At 39.1% G+C, this 20,185-nt stretch overlaps 1 protein-coding gene and 1 non-coding gene across 2 annotated transcripts; one reads left to right on the top strand and one right to left on the bottom strand.

Moving 5' to 3' along the window:
• Positions 1-7,954: 7,954 nt before the first annotated feature.
• Positions 7,955-8,061, bottom strand: LOC115702220 (small nucleolar RNA R71). The gene has a single exon (XR_004008823.2). It is a non-coding gene; the product is annotated as a small nucleolar RNA R71 (small nucleolar RNA).
• A 1,101-nt stretch (positions 8,062-9,162) lies between these two features.
• Positions 9,163-10,146, top strand: LOC133035384 (uncharacterized). The gene is made up of 2 exons (XM_061111236.1): positions 9,163-9,774; positions 9,964-10,146. The coding sequence occupies exons 1-2, from the start codon at positions 9,163-9,165 to the stop codon at positions 10,144-10,146; spliced, it is 795 nt and encodes a 264-aa protein (XP_060967219.1).
• The last annotated feature ends 10,039 nt before the right edge of the window (positions 10,147-20,185 follow it).

Genomic DNA, 20,185 nt, shown 5'->3' with positions numbered 1-20,185 from the left:
ACATAAAATGTTATTTCTGATCTTTATTAACTAGTAAATCTGATTATATTGAAATGGGTTTTATTTAGGGCACAAAACCCAACACTCCCGAGCTTTCCTTGAATCTCCAGCAATGTGAGGGCCTCCGACAATGACTTGCAGATGTCCATCTACTGGGGGTGGTAGCAAATATTGTTGTTGTCATTCCTCTGACCTTGGTCGGTCTTAACATACTTTTGCAGGTGTGGATAGTCCTTATTAGGAATTCAATTTCCCCCTTCAAGTTGTAGCATTCATTAGTGTCGTGGTCGTAGTCTCCGTGGAACCGACAAAACTTTGTCATGTCCCTTTTGTTGGAATCTTTCTTCATGGGCTCGGGCTTCTTATACGGGGCCAGCGACTGAGTTGCCATATATACACTTTCTATATCTTCAGTTAGAATAGTGAATGCAGTGTATTTGGCATGATTCTTCAGGGGAGCTTGTTCGGATTGGCCAGTAAACTTTCCTTTCTTCCCATTCCCTTGCTTGTGGTTGTTGTTGGAACGCTTACCACTTGAGCTTGAATTGTTTGGGCAGTGGGGAAGTTGGGCAGATGTTCCAGTGGAAGGAGCCTTTGACTTGCCAGGCTTTTGCTCACCTTCTGCTCGTTGAATGGCTTCTTCGAGCTTGATGAAGCCTTCGGCTCGATGCCCCCCAGTATTGTGGAGAACTTTCCATCCTCAGTTACCCGTGAAAATTTGGTTGCCTCCGTCTTGAATCTACTGATGTATGCTCGGAGTGGCTCGCCTGATCGGTTCTTAACTTCGGCCAAGTCTCCCAAATGCAATGGGAGTTGGCGCGAGGAGGAGAATTGCGCATGGAATTCAGAAGAGAAGGTTTTCCATGAACTAAACTTTCCAGGAGCCAACTTGAAATACCATTATTGAGCGGCTTCCGACAGAGTGGTAGGGAAGATTCTGCAGCATACATCTCCTCGTACCCCTTACAAATCCATTTGCATTTTGAAGTACTTGAGATGGGAAAGGGGATCTTCTCTCCCAGTGTACATCTAGTTGGAATTTATTTTACCAGGATCTTAGATCTACTCACAAGTATGTTGATTAACACCCTAAATATGAACTTTCTAAAACGATGAAATAAACACATATAAAGTTTAGGAAACCTTACATTGGGTGCAGCGGAATAATATGACTCCTTCTGTTCAGATATCTAGCCCTTGATTCCTTTTTGTAGCAGAGCATTATCAATATCTGAACCTGGATCTCTTTCTCTGAATCTTTGATGTTGAAACCTCCTTCTTGCTGAAAGTCTTTCTTCACGATCTTCCTCACTGTGGTTGACGTATCACTTGCTGTGTGTGGGCACTACTCTTACACTAAGAATTTCGAAATCTCAATGAGGAAGAGAGAGAGAGTGGGTTCGGCCAAAGATAGGGACAGAGAAGGCTCAGGTTTTTCTCTGAAGGAAAAATATGAAATTTAAGTGTCTAAATTTCCTGAAGCCTTCACTATCTATTTATAGCATTCCACTAGGGTTAGGTTTGAATTATTTGGCATTAAAATAATGAAAATATCAGTTTAAATTTCCTACAAAAGTGGCCGGCCCTATACTAGTGGATTTGGGCCTCACTTTTTGCAATTTTGCAGTTTTACCTTTTCTGCATCTGATTTTCTCAAAAACGCCAATTTTCTAATTCAACCATTTAAATGCCAATTCTAACTATTTAATAACTATAAATAATTATTAAATAATATTGTCATTTATCATATTTATTAATTGAACCATACAAAGTATCATAATTAACAAATATGCCCCTAAAACTCTTTCTTTACAATTTCGCCCTTACTTAGTGAAAAAATTCACAAATAGACATAGTCTAATTTGAGAATTATAATTGATTAATCAAAACCAATTATATGAGTCTTACAAGCAATATTATCTCAACTAGTGTGGGGACCACGGGTCTATATAACCGAGCTTCCAATAAGTAGATCAAGAATTTATTACTAAAATTCACTCACTTATTAATTCTTCGTTAAATCCACGCATAGAACTTAGAATTGCACTCTCAGTTATATAGAATGCTCTATATGTTCCGTCATATAGACACATCATTAGTTATCCATTGTTATAATCCTAATTTGATCAATGATCCTCTATATGAATGATCTACACTGTGAAGGGATTAAATTACCGTTACACCCTACAATGTATTTATTCCTTAAAACACTTGATCCTGTATAAATGATATTTCAGCTTATGTGAAATGAGTACTCCACCATTTATGTTCGTTTGGTCAAGCTCGAAGGAGATCATGTTTATGATAGCGCTCCCACTCAATTGCACTACCGTGTTCCCAAAATGTACGTTTCACCCTGACCTAAAAGTAGGATTAACTAACAAATCAAAGAACACGAATAGCCTCTCGAGATTGAGCCTAATCATATCAGGATTAAGATCATTTGATCTAGGATCAACTAGGCGATATTGACTTGAATAGATATTACGTTAAGTTAAATAAATCTAAGTCAAAGTTCAATATCGGTCCCTTCTGATGCATACTTCATGCATCCAACCTGAGCTTTACTTTAACCAATGCTCTCGAAAGAACATAGTATTTCTCCAAATGCAAGTAAACTCTTGTTGTAGATTATCATATCAGTAAAATACTGTGTCTGATAAATCTAGGAAACTTTATTCACATAGTCATGTTTACTTTCCAATGTGTTGACAGCACAATGAACAGGATCAAGTATGTGAAAAGGGTTTCAGATGAATTCATACATTATATACATATAATCATGTGAACCATGGAACATTAAATGTTGTTTCTCATCTATATTAATAAGTAAATCTGATTATATTGAAATGAGTTTTATTTAGGACATAAAACCCAACAAACTCCCACTTGCACTAATATAAAACAAAAAGTGCGTTTCAAATAATCTCAACACCTTGATATACAAATCAAGTGTAGTAGTAGTAAACTCCTCGTAATAGGATCTGAAAGGTTGATTTAACCACAACCTTTTCTCCACCATTACTCTTCCTTTAATCACAAAATCATTGATAATGTGAAATTCCTCTCTATATGTCTACTCTCTTGGGATACATGATTCTATATCTTTGGCAACTACTTTTGGTTAATCAGGAAATTAACACTAGTAGTTTAAGGCAATTTGGAATGATGCCAAAAATGTATAGATCTTTCCTTAGACTGAATAAGTACCTTTCCTGCAACCTTAACATTCAGTCCCTCTCTGGTAGACCTAGAGACTTCATATAGGTTTTTACACTTCTCCAAAATCACTATTCCACCCCAAGAGTAATCACCATCTTATCAGAAAGATTTACTAGCACAAAGGAAAATTTCAAAATCTCATATGGTGTAGTCTAAGAGTTTTAAACACACCCTTATAGACTAACATCTAGTTCCTCTTCTTTATCTTAAGATTTACTTGATTGTCTTCCAATGTTCTTCTCCTAGATTAATCTGATACCTACTCATTACTCCCACTCAACAGCACGTGTCTGGTCTAAGGCATACAAAAGCATATCTAAAACCTCTCGTTGTTGATTTAAGAAATTCTTTCATGGCTTTATCTTTTCTGGAATAGTTAAGACTTTTCCTTAGATAAATAAAATCTATATCTAAGAAGTTGTGAAGCTTCTATAGATTGCCATTAGAAAGAAAATGCTTCAGCATCTTACTAAAGTAAGTTGCTTGCATTAGAGTAAGTAATTACCAGGTATACCACAAGCCATAGGTTTAGATAAACTCAAACCTATAATATTAGGAACAGGAGGTTTTGTTAAGTCCATATAATAGACTTATTAACTAAAATTTCCTTTTATGTCCTTGTAATAGAAAACTTTAGGTTATTCCATGTGAATGGATTAAACCATAGTTCTATTGGCTTTTCTTTTAGTTTCTTATCTTGACAATCCATTACTTGTTTAAACTCACAATGGATATTAATCACTAGTGTCTCCCAAGCCATAAGAAGTTGAGTTCCTAGAAACTCTCCCACTACGAGAAGGTACCGTGAATTATGTCTAAGAAAACTAAATGGTATTGATCTCTTTGGTTGTGACAAGACAACAGAGGAAGTGGGATCATCATATGTCATATAAGATGATAGAACACTATTGGAATCAAGAAAAAATATCTCCTTTATTTGCTACTATATTTTCAGACTTAGTCATTTTCTTAGAAAAGTAGTATTTGTTTGAACAAACACTTTCTTATCTATTGACTATGGGATGGTCCACCCCTAATCACTTAGAATAGCTAACAAACCACGGTTAACAGTTCTAGCTTTTCTTAAGATTTTGATTAGGTCATCCATGAATCTAGTAATGATTTACATTAAGTATACAACCATTACATCATTCTGAAATTGTATTACCATAGAAGGAATTAGGCAATGACTAGTAACTAATCATCAACATGCAACTCGAAATTTCTGGGGAGGTAAGTTTGGATATAATTCAAAAATCAATTTAATGATCTTTGAACTGCATATCTACTAACTATTTCTCCACCTCTATCAGTTCACAAGATCTTTAACCACTTACCTTAATGGTTTTAACCATTGCTAGAAATTAATGAAATTTTTCAAACATTTCAAATTTCTTGCTAAAAGGTATAATCTAGAGTTATCGTTTGAAGAATACAACAAAAAACTCATATCCACCCCTGAATGTACATCCATCTGCGAATGAGATGAACTACTTTTAGTGGATATAGGCATATTAACTCTTTGCAGAGATTGATCTTGTCAAATCCACTATGAACAAGATATGAATGCCATAGATTAAAAAAAAATGTGGTAGTGTCTTTTGATGACATAGGTTTAGTTACATCAAAGAGTTCTTAGAATACTGCAAGTGGATCCTGGTCACAGAATACCTAACTCATATTCCATACAGTTTTAATCCATTAATAGAAGATGGATATTAAACGCTTGAGGAAGTGTAACTGTATTGTATTCTGGAATTAGAAATATAAGAAAATTTCTATTTGGAATCTAAAATTAAATTCAAAGACTTAAATTTATAACAAATATAATGAGTAATTCTTTCTTGGACCACCACTACTATTTAAACTCTAAGTCAAATTTGCCCATACAAGTAGGAGATTTCTAAGATTGAGGATTTATATCAATTGGGAATAGAATTTCGGGATTATAATCATATGCGTCATTTAATTTCTGAAGAGAAAATATAGAATGACATGAAATGATTTATAGACCATTCATCCAATGATATGTTTTGAAGCTAATTCGAAATGAATAAGCTAAGAGGAATTAGGATAATTTCGTTTATAAATAAGAATCCAACGATGCTTCGATTAGCGAATGTCAAAGTAATCTTATTTATACAATCTTCTTGTTTCCTATCGTAAAAATACTAGTCTAAGGTGTCATCAATTGATGAACAGCTAGATGTCGCATATACAATATTTATCTTTCGAGATCTAACACTATTATGTATGTCTAATGGTGAAAATCTACTAGGGATTTATCTCATTAGATAAACAAGCCAAGTTAGACCAACAATGAAGATTCGAAATTAAACTACAACTTAATAACAGAAAATAACATGGTTCAATATAAATTCATACACAATTCAGAAATTATAAACATATAGCAAGTAGGAATGACAAGTGAAAATACTAAAACTTATAATCCTAAATAATTTCCAAGGTTTTCAACAAACTGATATCAGTGTCCCGTTTAGGCGAGAGTCAAAGCTACCATTCATTGAATAGAGTTGTTGAGAACTCTAAGATTTAGAGTTATTTTCATATCTTTAAGCTTGAATTTAATGTGAATTGTGGAGCAATTAGTGTCTAACCTATGTAATTGTGTTTAGTTTGTTGTGTCTTTGTAATAAATGGAAGTGTGTGTTAGTAAGTGTTAAATAGACTTATGTTATTGTTTTTATGTGTTTTAAACAGAAAAAAAATACAAGAATAGGTATTTGGAAATATTTGGGACAAGGAGAAAAAGGAGCAGAAAAATGCTTATTGCTGACTGGCATTGCTATAGCAATCATCGCGTAGCAATTTGTCAGCCCAGTAAGTTTATTTTGGCAGATAGTCCAGCTGGCTTTAATGAAGAAAGAAAGGAGCTGAGGTGGCGGAATTTGGCTATTGACTCAACAAACATGTGGAAGAAGGACAAGTGGGTGGTGACTTGGATTTCCAATTAGGGTAAACTTTGGTACCCTAATTGGGGGGCAAAAAGGAAAAGAAGAGGATATTAGAGGATGGTGGCTGCACTTTGAATGAGGGTACAAAAATTACAACAGCAGAAAGAAATTTAAGTACAGAAAAAGAAAGAGTACAAAGAAGAGAAGAAGAAGATTGAGAAGAAGGAGAAGAAGGCAACTTCCAAAGAAAGGATTTGAGCTCACCACTCATTTCTCTTGCTCTCCACTTCATTTTGTATCATTTTCTTCTCTCTAATTTTCTCTTTAACTCCATGAACAATTTATTTTCTGGTTTGTTGTTTTTAATTTCAGCTATGAACTAAACTCTTTGAGATTTGGGTGGTTATGAACCCTTGTATGGACTAGTGTTTTGATTTTGCAATGATGAAGTAATCTTCACTTAGTTCAATTAGTCGTGATGAAATGTTGAATGAATGTTAATTCTTGGCCATTTTTAACATTTAGCAAGCTAGATCTTACTTGGAAAAGTAAGACCTAGTTGAACCCCTCTAATTGATGCATGATTTTTACCTTTTCGTTTAGGTATTAATTAGTAGTGAAATAGGAATATTTTGCTACCATGTATAACTAAGGATTTGATGCTTTATTGGGCTATTTGTGATCTAAACTGATGTAGGAATGCATTGTGAGATTATGAATGGTTTATTGCAAGTTTTGGAAAAAGCTTGCTGGTTTTTTTGAAATTTGTTAACTCTGCCAGGATTGCTGAGTCATTGCTGGGTCATTGCTGTATCAACTGGGACATACAAGTGGAAATTAATCACCCAAGTCTAATTTCCAAATCTGAAATTACCACCACTTTAGTCACTTTTAGCTTCTCATTTTTTAGTTTATTTAGCTTAAAAAGTTAGTCTCAAGTTTAGAATCAAAGCTATAAATTTTTCTCGTGCATTAATGTGTGACTTTATTTTAGTTTTATTTGAAATTCTTGGAATTACTTTTAGTGGATTTAACATTATTTAGTAAAAAGTCCCTGTGGAGACGAACTTTGATTACTTATCATTGTATTACTTGTTTGTGATTGTGTACACTTGCGCAATTATAAAGCAATATAATTTTCACAACAAGTTTTTGGCGCCGTTGCCGGGGACTTTAAGTTCTAAATTTTGTTTTATCAACTAATTGACATTCTAAGAATTTTTGTGCTTTTAATCTTGCTGGTTTGTCTTTGAAATCTCAGGTATCTATAGTGTATGAACCAACAAGAGGACTTTGAACTTGCTCCTATTGATCCCGAGATTGAACGTACATTCCGAAGAAGAAGAAAGGTTCAAAAGGCTAAGGGCCGAGACATCATGGCTGAGAATTTTGATGATGAGGGGATTGCTCAACAAATTGTTAATCCCATCATATTGGCAGATGATCGAGCAAGGGCTATACGAGAGTATGCAACCCCCATGTTTAATGAGCTCAATCCAGGCATTGTGAGGCCTGAAATACAAGCACCGCAGTTTGAGCTCAAGCCAGTGATGTTTCAAATGCTCCAAACCGTGGGGCAATTCAGTGGGATGCCAACTGAAGATCCTCACCTCCATCTCCGTTCATTTTTGGAGGTGAGCGATTCTTTCAAGATCCAAGGAGTGAGTGAAGAGGTGTTAAGGTTGAAGCTATTCCCATTCTCACTACGGGACCGAGCTAGATCATGGCTCAACACTTTGCCGCCTGATTCTGTGACCAATTGGAATGACCTTGCTGAGAAGTTTCTGAGGAAATACTTTCCTCCTACTAGAAATGCAAAATTCAGAAGTGAGATCATGTCTTTTCAGTAACTTGAAGATGAGTCCACAAATGATGCGTGGGAGAGGTTTAAGGAACTTTTGCGAAAGTGTCCACATCATGGCATTCCACATTGTATTCAGATGGAGACTTTTTATAATGGCTTGAATGCAGCTTCTCGAATGGTGTTAGATGCATCGGCCAATGGTGCTATTTTGTCGAAGTCTTACAATGAAGCATTTGAGATTTTGGAGACCATTGCAAGTAACAACTACCAATGGTCCAACACAAGAGCTCCAACAAGTAGAAAAGTGGCGGGAGTCCTTGAGGTAGATGCAATAACAGCTTTGACAGCTCAAACGGCTTCCATGACGAATGTTTTGAAGAATTTGAGTATTGGGAACGCTAAAAATATTCAACCAGCTGCTGCCCTTCAAAGTGATGATGTATCATGTGTGTTTTGTGGAGAAGGGCATGCGTTTGAGAAGTGTCCATCTAATCCAGAGTCCGTTTGCTACATGGGTAATCAGAATTTTAATAGAAATAATGGGGCATTCTCAAATTCTTACAATCAAGCATGGAAGAATCATCCTAATTTGTCTTGGGGGGGTCAAGGAGCAAGCTCAAGCACCGCACCAGCCCAAGGAAGACAAGCATATCCACCGGGTTTTTCACAACAACCGCGACATCCACAACATGCTCAAAATTCCCAACCAAGTTCTTTGGAGAGTCTAATGCGGGATTATATGGCCAAAAAATGATGCGGTGATACAAAGTCAAGCTGCCTCTCTTCGAAACTTAGAGTTGCAACTTGGACATTTGGCCAATGAATTAAAAGCTAGGCTGCAAGGTTCTTTGCCTAGCGACACGAAAAATCCAAGGAGGGATGGGAAGGAACAATGCAACGCCATTCAACTAAGGAGTGGCAAGAATCTGAAAAATTCTGAGGAGGAAATAAAGGGTAGTGGGGAGCCCACTTCAATCCAAAACGACGAAAAATTGAGTAAAAAAACTGCCCAGGAAATTGCTGATACTGCACCGAGTTGATACAGCATCGGGTCAGCAACCTGACAGTCAGCAATCCGCACCAGTATGTTCTAATACTAAACCACCCCTTCCATTTCCTCAAAGATTTCGGAAACAGCAGCAAGATGGGCAATTCAGGAAGTTTTTGGATGTGTTGAAATAGCTCCATATCAATATTCCCTTGGTAGAAGCACTAGAGCAAATGCCAAATTATGTCAAGTTCTTAAAAGATATTTTGACAAAGAAAAGGAGGTTTGGCGAGTTTGAAACGGTCGCTTTGACCGAGGGCTGTAGCGCTATGTTGAAGAACAAAATTCCACCTAAAATGAAAGATCCGGGCAGCTTCACAATTCCAAATTCTATTGGGGGACGGGATGTTGGAAGAGCTCTTTGTGATTTGGGAGCTAGTATTAATCTCATGCCCATGTCTATTTTCAAGAAGTTGGGAATTGGAGAAGCAAGGCCAACCACCGTCACTTTGCAACTAGCGGATCGTTCCATGGCTCATCCGGATGGAAAAATTGAAGATGTTTTTGTACAAGTAGATAAGTTCATCTTTCCGGCGGACTTCATTATTCTTGACTATGAGGAAGATAGGGAAGTTCCAATCATTTTAGGGAGGCCATTTCTTGCCACGGGAAGGACTTTGATAGATGTTGAAAAAGGACAGCTCACCATGAGAGCTCAAGATGAGCAAGCCACATTCAAGGTTTTCCATCCCATACGTGCCCCGGATGCAATAGGAGAATGCTTAGCAATTGGAGATATGGATCCTAACATGGTTGAGGAGTCCAAATTCAAAGTTAGTAAGAAGGTGAGAAAGAAGATTCTGCTTAAATAAATTGCTAAGGAACACGAGGCACAAGAGAGCAAAGACAAATCATCATTTTACTCTAAAAAACCACCCAAAAAGAAGAGAAAGAAAAAGAAGCTTAGTAGAAAATTTCGGTCTCAAATGTTTGAAGTTTGGCAACAAGTGATTTTTTCCAACTCTTTAACGAAGGCTACTCATGGACGACTAGATTCAAGGTGTGATGGATCTTTCTTGGTGGTGAGAGTATACCCCGATGGGGTGGTGGAACTTCGTGAAGCACTTTCAAGAAGAAAATTCTTAGGCCAAGGAGTGAAGTTTGGGAGTGGAGAGGTCAACCGAGAAAAGGCCTCTATTTCCTTGAAGGATGCTTGATGTTTGTAGTTTCGGGGTGCCAAAAGAAAAAAAAAAGGGCAAAAAAAAAAAAGAGAAGAAAAAATTCAATAAAGGCACCCCAAGAAAAAAAAAAGCAAAAGAAAAAAAAAAGATAAATAAAAATTATATATATATAGATATATTATAATTAGTTTAAATAAATGTCATGGTGAAATTGAGAAAATATTTCTTTTCTTTGTGCAGAAAATCAAGTCAAGGAGGCTGTGGAAGTGATGAAATTTCAAAGTTGGGCAAAGAAACTAAGTTTGGGGTAGAAAGAGATATGCCCAGTTGCTATAGCAATGGCTTAGCAATTTTATTTGACAGCAAATGTATTTTGATACTGGGCTGATCAAAGGAGTGTTGGGTTGAAAGCAATAAGAACATTTGATTGAAAATTTGTTGAATGAAGCAATCATTGGGTACATGTTCTTTTGTGTGTTCAGTCCAATCATTTGGGCTGATACATTTCAGTTGACTAGTTACTTAAAAAAGAGATTGATTTAAGAGAGATTGGGGCTTAAATTTTAATTTTTAGTCAACTGGGCCCTTTATGTGACAGCCCATTTGCTGGTCAACCCAAAAATTACAACCCTACCACATTCATCATCATTATCTTCATTTCCCTTCACACTCAACCCAGCCGCCTTCTTCACCAACACCACCATAACCTCCATTCACCTCCATCCATTACCAACCCGTAGCCACCACTTCCAGTCGAACCTCCGCCTGACTCCAAGAAAACCAACCCAAAGCTTCGTTCAACCACCAATGCGAACCAACCCGAACCACCCAGCCGCAGCCTTCACCAACGCGACCCAACCACGAACCACTGCACCAAGCCGAGACTCTAGTCGAACATTCGTTCGACCCAACCACGAACTCACCACCTTCGGAAATCACCATCTCCATCACCCATGCGAACCAACTTCAATCAACCATGTCCCCTTCGCTCTTCACTCAACCCATCTCACTGTTCACCTTCACTTCATTTCAAACACAAGCAGCTGCCATTACGACCACCATTGTAGTTCATTTTTGCTAGTGAAATTCAGAGGAAGTCAAAGTTGCCACAAAAAGCATTGTCAAGAGTGATTGGGTAAAAAAATTCTCATTTTTCTTAATTGAATCACATTATGGCTGCTGAGTAGTGGATAATGTGTGGGAAAGATTTAAATTGGGTACATTAATAATTTGAAATTAGTGGTGGGACTTTTAAATTTTTACTGTGATATTAGAATAATGGTGTGGTTCTTTGTCGTGGCTGTTTGTGATGGTAGTTATTAGTGTAAATTCTTGGAATTTTGAGTTGGTGAAGTGGGGAAAGTGTTGAGTCTTGGATATATGGGATTGTGAATAACTTATACAGGGAAAATTTACCATGGCGAATTTATTCGTGGAATGTGTGTAATGTCTTAAATCTGATTTGGTGAAGAGTGCAAGAATTTTATTGTGAATGCTGTGAAAGTGAATTGGTGCGATTGGGTCAGATTAGGGGATTTTTTTTTTAGCAAGATTTAAGTAATGCTAGAGTAGTGTATTGTTGGAATTAGGGGTGTGGTGCTGGACAGTTGTAAAGAAGACAAAGAAGAGAGGGAATTTGTTGTGTTGGGGTAGTTCAAAAAAAAAAAGAAAAAAAAAAGAAAAATGCCTAACATTCAAGAGGTGACGCCACGATTTGATCTGAAGTTCCCGGACTTCCCTCAGCACGTTCTAGACCCGTGGGCTAGGCCATCAGCTTCGAATTCGGAGGAGCCCCACAAGGACTCCGAGTAGAGGGAGTTTTCTAATACCTAAACTAATTTCTATTTTTCTGTTGTGTGCCATTTTTAGGTTGTATTGTGCTAAATGTGTGTTGTCTTTTGTGTTTGGAACTTTTATCTTATGTTGTTTATGTGGTTGTTAGTTTGACATTGAGAGATTTTTGAGTTTTTCTGTGGCCTAGTGTTCTACTCGATGATGATACTTTCCGCTCATTCCTTATTTGTTGCCTTGTCATGCTGAATTGTTGGATATTATAGATGTTTCTCTTTAGTCTCTCCTCACTAGTTTATACTTTTATTTTTCCACCATGCTTTGCATTTCTCATACAATTATTTCACATGTAATTTTAGCATCTAGAATTGGTTTGTGCATCTCCTTGAAGCGAAATCCTAGTTAGACTTGTCCCTTAGAAATGATTTAGGCCATCCTTGGACGTTTGAGCCTTTCTAACCTTCCCTATAAAATGAATTTTTCCCTAGTCACCCAAGTTTGAGCCGTTTATCCTATTCTTGTTGTGCAACCCGATCATACATATCACGTCAATCCTAATTGGCATTTCCAAATATGTCCTAACTTAATTGCTCACTTGTCAAGAGCCAAGTTTCACATTAAGTTTGGGGTGAGTGCGGTGAGTGTAATTTGTGGCGAGCTAATTCAAGATTATACTTTTAGCCACATTGGGGACAATGTTGGGTTGTAAGTTTGGGGTGGGGGAATTAGCTCACAAGGTATATTAGTATGCATTTTTAATAACTTTCTCTTGCTATATATAAGTATAATATAGTACTAAATTCCTTTCTAACATATAAAAAAAAAAAAAAATCAGCAAAGAAAAAAAAATAAGTATATATATATACTTGCAACTAAGTTTGGGGTGTTTCACCCATTTGAATTAAATAAAAAAAAAACAAAAAAAGAGAGAATAAACATAGCAAGAGAAGTTAATTTTAATATCAAGTACTTGTGAGTATTGAATTAGGGAAGTGAGTGAAGAAAATAATCATTAGGAAGAGGCTCGGTTTTTGACAAGTGAATTGGTTAGGTGTTGAGCTAGCTAAAATACATCCTTTACCATACCATAACCCAAGCCTAACATTACAAGCCTAGTAAAGTCCTATTGATCAATGGGATAAGTTTAGACTACATTAGTGGAGAGGAGTGCACTAATCCAACTTATGGAGCTTAAATGAATGAAAAAGAAAAAAAAAAAGTTTAAGGTAGTTGTAGAAAGTTCAAAGTTTAGATGTGATATACTTGTATAAATTGTTGATTAGGTGACTTTTGGGAAATATTAATGTTATCCAATTGAGTACGGGTTCTGGGATGCAAGATTGTCGTATAATTCTGATCGTCTACTCCCCTCCTTCTGTTCAGATCATTTCTTAAGTCATGGGTTGCACCCAGCCTTTTGAGTACATAGGTGCCTGGTTGCCTCAACGATTGATTCGCTTGGTTGACAGGTGGAATGACACCATTTATCTGGTTGGAACCATCAGGTTTGACTTCTCCCGATGAATTACTAGACAAGGTCTACCCGCCTATTGCTTGGCCCACGAGTGGAACTCGTGACCGGGGATTGGGCGGCTAAACATTTACGGTATGAGAAGAATTCATCGCTAGATCTTCGCCTATTTCACCAAGGGGAATGATGTTCGGCGGTTGCTGGCCTACAGTTTGGTAGGCTTTTCGTATCAGCACGGTAGGCTGCCGACTACTATTTTCAATCTTTGCATGGTGAGCCCGTAATGCCTCCATCTCTCTATCTCTCCATTCGGCGAACATATGCCTTTGTTCGTCGAACACGAGATTTACTGCAGTGCGTAGTTCGTCCTAATCATGATGTAGGGTATTGTTATGACCCTGCATGAGTCCGAGAGCGTCACGGAGATTTTGTAATGCAATGGCATCTCCGATGGTCGTCTGGGCATTGGTTCAAGGCGAAACAGTTGTGTTATGAATACCCTGGTTGGGTGCGGAACTGTTATTCCCAGTCTCTTGCACACCAGGCGCGATTTCATCTATAGGAACTGTCACACCATTCCCCACATTCGTCGACTGTCCAGGATTTACAGCTGGCGAAACACTTGTGTTTCCTGGGTTCTGCGATGTAGGATCCAGCGTCTGTGAATTTGCTGAATCAGTCAGGCCTCTTCGAGTTTGCACCATTGTATTTGTGATTGGATGTTGAATAAAGAGCGATTCGTGATCCTTCTCTCAATGAAAGCACCAAAATGTTGACCTCGCTTTTAGCCAACGACAACGAGTCTATTTTATAAGCGATAAGTAATTTATAATAACAAATATATGATAAAGCAATATAAATACATGGGAATTTTATAGAGGTTCAGCCCCGAGTAGTTCGGTAATAGCCTAATCCTCGTTACCTGTATTGACTTAAGCTCAAGGGGAAAGATTCCTTTTCTTATAGCTCTTACAACAGTATCTCTGAATGTATAATTCCTAGATAATATATTTAGGGTATAGTCTTAGCTCAACTGTTTTTCGACCGATCCCTTGCCCAGTGAATATGCATCACTATTTATACGACTATTAAGGTTGGGGAGGAAGAGTTTCCCCTCTCGTTACAATGCATATAAATAGAAAGATTGTGGGATCAATGCTGAATGCAAGGATCGTGGGATTGAGGCTGAATACACTGATAGTGGGATCGTATGTATGCCATATCCACGTAAATAGATCCATGAATTATAGGGATTGTGCTGATGACTCACGATGCGAAAGCTGAATTCGCTAAGTGTTGGTCGCTCTATGCGGATTGCTGAATACTTTGCCCTGGGCAGGCCAGCGAGGCATCCTGCTCAGACTATGCTTCCTGAGCAGGTGTTCCAAGTGGATTCCACGTGTCACCATTCATGTGATGCCACGTGAGAGTGCAAAACTTGGAATAACATTTGCAGTGGCTCGTCTCTCTTCGATTTCATCAAGTGATTCAGGTACGAATAGGTGATTGGTATCTTGATTGTACATCAATCTTGTGTGGGATGGTGGCTTGAGTTCTACAACCAGCATAGGTTCATAACCGTATGCCATAACAAATGGTGTCTGTCCGAGCCGTTTTCTCAGTTTTCTAATATGACCATTGAACTTTAGGAAGTTCTTCTAGCCAATTTCCTTTGGTATCTTCAAGTTTTTTCTTCAGTGTATCCTTCAAGGTCTTGTTGACTGCTTCAACTTGACCATTCGCTTGAGTATGTGCTACTGCGGAGAAACTTTTGATGATACCATGGTTCGCACAAAATTCAGTGAAGGATTGGCTATAGAACTGCTTGCCATTACATGAAACTATCTTGTGTGGCAGTCTAAACCAGCAGATAATGTTCTTCACAATAAAGTCTTTAACTTTCTTTGATGTAATGGTTGCGAGTGGTTCGGCTTCCGTCCACTTAGTGATGTAATCAACTTCTACCACTGCGTACTGCACTCCTCCTTTGCCTTTGGTAATTGTCGGATCAAGTCAATTCCCCAAATGGCAAAGGGCCACAGACTGTACATCTGAGTTAACTCGTTAGGAGGAGCTCGAGGTATCTTTGAAAATCTCTGACTTTTTTCACATTTCTTAACATAAGCTTTTGAATCTTCAATCATTGTTGGCCATAAGTAACCTTGCCTTAGAATTTTCTAAGATAAACTTTGCCTGGCGACATGGTTTCCATAGAATCCGTCGTCCAGCTCAGATAGGAGTCGTCCAGCTTCTTCTTGAGTAACACACTCTAGCAATGGCACTGAGAATCCTCTTCGGTACATAATTCCTTCTACTATGATATACAGTGCAGCATTCCTTCTCATTTTTTGAGCTTCATTCCGATTATCTGGGAGTTTCCGGTGTCGAGGTAGGCTGCTATTGGTGTCATCTAGTTTGGGGAAGTATCAATCATTTCGATTTCTTCTGTGCCGGTGATGCTAGGCTCTTCGAGTAATTGAATAGGAGCCAAGTTCGCCTTGTCACTTACATTACTGCTTGCCAATCGAGCTAACGCGTTTGCAGTTGTGTTTTCTTCCCTTGGAATTTGTCTAGGACCGCAGCTTTTGAATTGTGCGAGCAGATCATGTATTTTTCTCAGATATGCTATCATCTTTTCTCCTCGAGCCTCGTATTCTCCGGCTACATGATTTACCACAAGCTGTGAATCACTGCAGATTTCAATGTGTTCGGCTTTCATCTTCCACGATAGTTTTAGGCCAGCAATTAGAGGTTCATACTCAGCTTCGTTATTAGATGCTTTAAATCCAAACTTGACTATAGCGTGCAGGGGTTGGCCCCCAAGCGTGACAAGGGTAATTCCTGCACCAGATAGTTGATCTGTAGCTGACACGTCTACATGTAGTTTTCAGGTGGCTTATATTCACTGTTGCTTGGCTGAGGTGTTTTTACCGGCTCAGGGTTGCTTTCTGGTATGCTTTCTTTATTGCCTGTGCATTCTACCACAAAGTCTGCTAAGGCTTGGCCTTTGATAGCTGTTCGGGGTTGGAAAGTAATTTCGTATTGGCCCAACTCCACCGCCCAGTTGAGTAGCTGTCCAGAGGCATCTCGCTTTTGTAATATTTGGCGTAATGGTTGGTCAGTGTACACCCGAACAGGATGAGCTTGAAAATAAGGCCTTAACTTTCTTGTTGCTAGAATAAGGCAGTAAGCGAGTTTCTCTATCAATGGGTATCGACCTTGGGCCTCAATGAGTCTTTTACTGATGTAATAGACTGGGTGCTGTATGCTGTTCTCTTCTTTGATTAGCATGTCACTTACAGCATGTTCCGTGACAGCTAAGTATATCCCAAGTTCTTCTCCGTCCAGAGGTTTTGAGAGTACGGGAGGTTTTGCAAGTTGTGTTTTTAGCTCTTGGGAAAGCTTTAAACATTCTTCCGTCCACTCGAAATGCTTGTTTCCTTGCAAGATATTGAAGAATGGGACACACTTATCTGTTGATTTTGAAACAAATTTAATGAGTGCTGCGATCCGACCTGTCAAACTTTACACTCCCTTGGTTTTAGTTGGCGACTTCATATCTACGAGGGCTTGAATCTTCTATGGATTGGCTTCAATTCCTCGAGCATTGACGATGAAGCCCAAAAACTTTCCCGAGCTAACCCAAAAGGAACACTTTGAGGGATTTAGTTTCATATTATATTTTCTGAGCACCTTGAAGCATTCGTCCAGGTCGTCTATGTGCTCCCCAGCCTTCCTGGATTTGACGAGCATATCATCCACATACACTTCAATATTTCGTCCGATCTTGTCTTTAAACATTTTGTTTACCAATCATTGGTATGTAGCTCAAGCATTTTTTTAGACCGAACGACATTACTTTGTAGCAATATAGACCCATATCTTTTCATAAACTTGTATATTCTTTGTCTGGTGGATGCATTTTGATTTGATTGTTGCCTAAATAAGCATCCATGAAGCTTAATATTTCATGCCCTTCTAATGCATCCACGAGCTGATCAATCCTTGGAAGTGGAAAACAGTCTTTGGGCCATGCTTTGTTGAGGTCTGTGAAATCAATACAAACTCCCTATTTCTTGTTTGGCTTGGGCACAAATATGGGATTTGTGACCCAAGCTGGGTAGAAAGCTTCAATTATAAAATTGTTGTTGCGTAGCTTTTCTACTTCTTCCTTTAGGACTACTGCTCGTTCTTTGTTTAGTAGCTTTTGCTTTGGATGTACTGGCCGGTATTTGGGATATATATTCAGAACGTGCGAAATGATAGAAGGATCAATTCCGACCATATCCGCATGTTACCAGGCAAAAATGTCTAGGTTTGCTCTCAGAAATTTTACCAATTCTGATTTTACTTTGAGCAACAAACCCTTTCCGATCTTTAGCTTTCTGGTCAGGATATCTGGATCGATATCGATCTCTTCTAACTCTTCCACAGGCCCAACATTGCTGCTTGGGTCCCCAAGTCGAGGATCTACATCTTCATCCCCGCCTTTGGAAGTTCCCTACTTGGAAATGTTTCTTCCGTTGTCTGTGCTTTGGCTGGAGGATACTTCCTTCTTAGCCTTGCCCACTGCAAGGTTATAACATTCCCGAGCAGTCTGCTGGTTTCCTCTCAGACACCCTACCACATTCTTTGTTGGAAACTTGAGGCACGAGTGGAATATCGATGTGACAGCCTTTAAGCCATACAAGGCCGGTTGGCCTAGCATTATGCTAAAAGCTGAAGGAACATCTAATACCAGGAACTGTGCCATGATAGTAATGCTTGTCGGAGCTTGTCCAACAGTGAGGGGTAGACGAATTTGTCCTAGAGGTGCGACTCCTTGACCGAAGAAACCATAGACAGGCAGGAGACATGGGGTTAGATCCTTGAGCTGTAGTCCCATCTTTTCATAAGCTGTTTTGAACAAGATATTGGAAGAGGCTCCATTATAAATCATGGTTCTGGCCACAATTTTATTGGCTATCTGGACTTCCACGACCAGAGGGTCGTTGTTCGGAAATGTGATTTTGACAGCGTCTTCATCGTTGAAGGTTGTGGTAGGCCCTCTTGCTCGTGGAATTTTGGGCTTCCTTTCTTCTACGGCCAGGATAACTTCCTCTTGCTTCTGCTGCGCTGTCCGGGCATACCTCTCCCAAGCTTTGCCTGAATCTCCATCAATATGCGGACCTCCTACGATGACTTGCAGATGTCCATCTACCGGTGGAGGTAATAAATCTTGTTTATTGTCGTTCCTTTGACCCTCGGTCTTGACATACTCCTGCAGGTGTGGATTGCTTTTCCTTATTAGGAATTCAATTTCCCGCTTCAAGTTATTGCATTCATTTGTGTCGTGGTCGTAGTCTTCGTGGAATGGACAAAACTTTGTCATGTCTCTCTTGCTGACATCTTTCTTCATGGGCCCAGGCTTCTTATATGGGGCCAGCGACTGAGTAGCCGTGTAAACACTTTCTATGTCTTCAGTCAAGATAGTGAATGTAGTGTACTTTGCTTGATTCTCCCGGGGAGCTTGCTCGAATTTGCTGGAGAACTTTCCCTTCTTCCATTCCCTTGCCTGTTGTTGTTGGAACGTTTACCTATTGAGCTCGAATTATTTGGGTAATGGGGGAGTTGGGCGGACGTTCCAGTCGGAGGAGCTTTCGACTTGCCAGGATTTTGCTCACCTTTCGCTCGTTGAATGGCTTCTTTGAGCTTGATGAAGCCTTCAACACGGTCAAGAAATTAACTCATTGAGTCTACCGGGCCGTTCTTCCTTATGTCCTTCCAAATTTCATCGAGGACTTCAATACCCCACAGTATCGCGGAAATTTTTCCAAATTTGGTCGCCTCCGTCATGAATCTGCTGATGTATGCTCGGAGAGGTTTGCCTAGTCTTTGCTTGACTTCGACAAGATCTCCCAGATGCAACAGAAGTTGGTGAGAGGAGGAGAATTATGCATGGAATTCTGAAGAGAAGGCTTTCCATGAATTGAACTTTCCGGGGGCCAACTTGAATTACCATTGTTGGGCGGCTTCTAAAAGGGTAGCAGGAAAGATTCTGCAAGACACGTCCCCTCGTATCCCTTGCAAAGCCATTTGCATCTCGAAATACTTGAGGTGGGAAAGACGTTCTTCTCTTCCTGTGTACATTTTCCATGTTGGCATTTTAAACTTGTGGGGCAATGCCATAATATTGATCTCGGGAGAGAATGGAGTTCCACGTGCTCGGTCCAGCTCGAGATCATTGTTTTTCTTTCTAGCCATGCCTTGGAACAAATTTTTCAATTCTTCTAGCTGAGCTTATACAGCTGGGCTAAGCTGCTCGGCATTCTGGTCGATTTGAATCACATCAGTCTCTTTTTGAGCGAGAACTTGAGCACGGGCTCCAGGCTGGACGATTATCGTGACAATCTGATCGTCTACTTCTCTCCTTCTATTCACATCACTCCTCAGGTCATGAGTTGTCCCCAACCTATCAAATACAGAAGTGCTTGGCTATCTTAGAGATTGATTCGCTTGGTTGACAGGTGAAATGGCAGCGTTAACCTGGTTGGAACCATCATGTATGACTTCTCCTGATGAATTACTAGAGAAGGTCTGCCCGCCTATTGCTAGGCCCATGAGTGGAACTCGTGATCGGGGATTGGGCGGCTGACCATTTGCAGTCTGGGAAGTATTCATCGCTGCATCTTTGTCTCTCTCACCTAGGGGGATGATACTCGGAGGTTGCTGTCCTACAGTTTGGTAGGCTTTTCGTATCAACACAGTAGCTTGCCCACTACGATTCTTGATCATTGTAAGATGAGCCCTTAACTCTTCCATCTTTTTGTCTCT

Source organism: Cannabis sativa, chromosome 1 (assembly GCF_029168945.1).
Source record: "Cannabis sativa cultivar Pink pepper isolate KNU-18-1 chromosome 1, ASM2916894v1, whole genome shotgun sequence".
In the NCBI taxonomy this organism is placed as follows: Eukaryota; Viridiplantae; Streptophyta; class Magnoliopsida; order Rosales; family Cannabaceae; genus Cannabis; species Cannabis sativa.
Note: the sequence above shows the minus strand (reverse complement) of the source record. Positions and strands in the feature narration are given on the sequence as shown.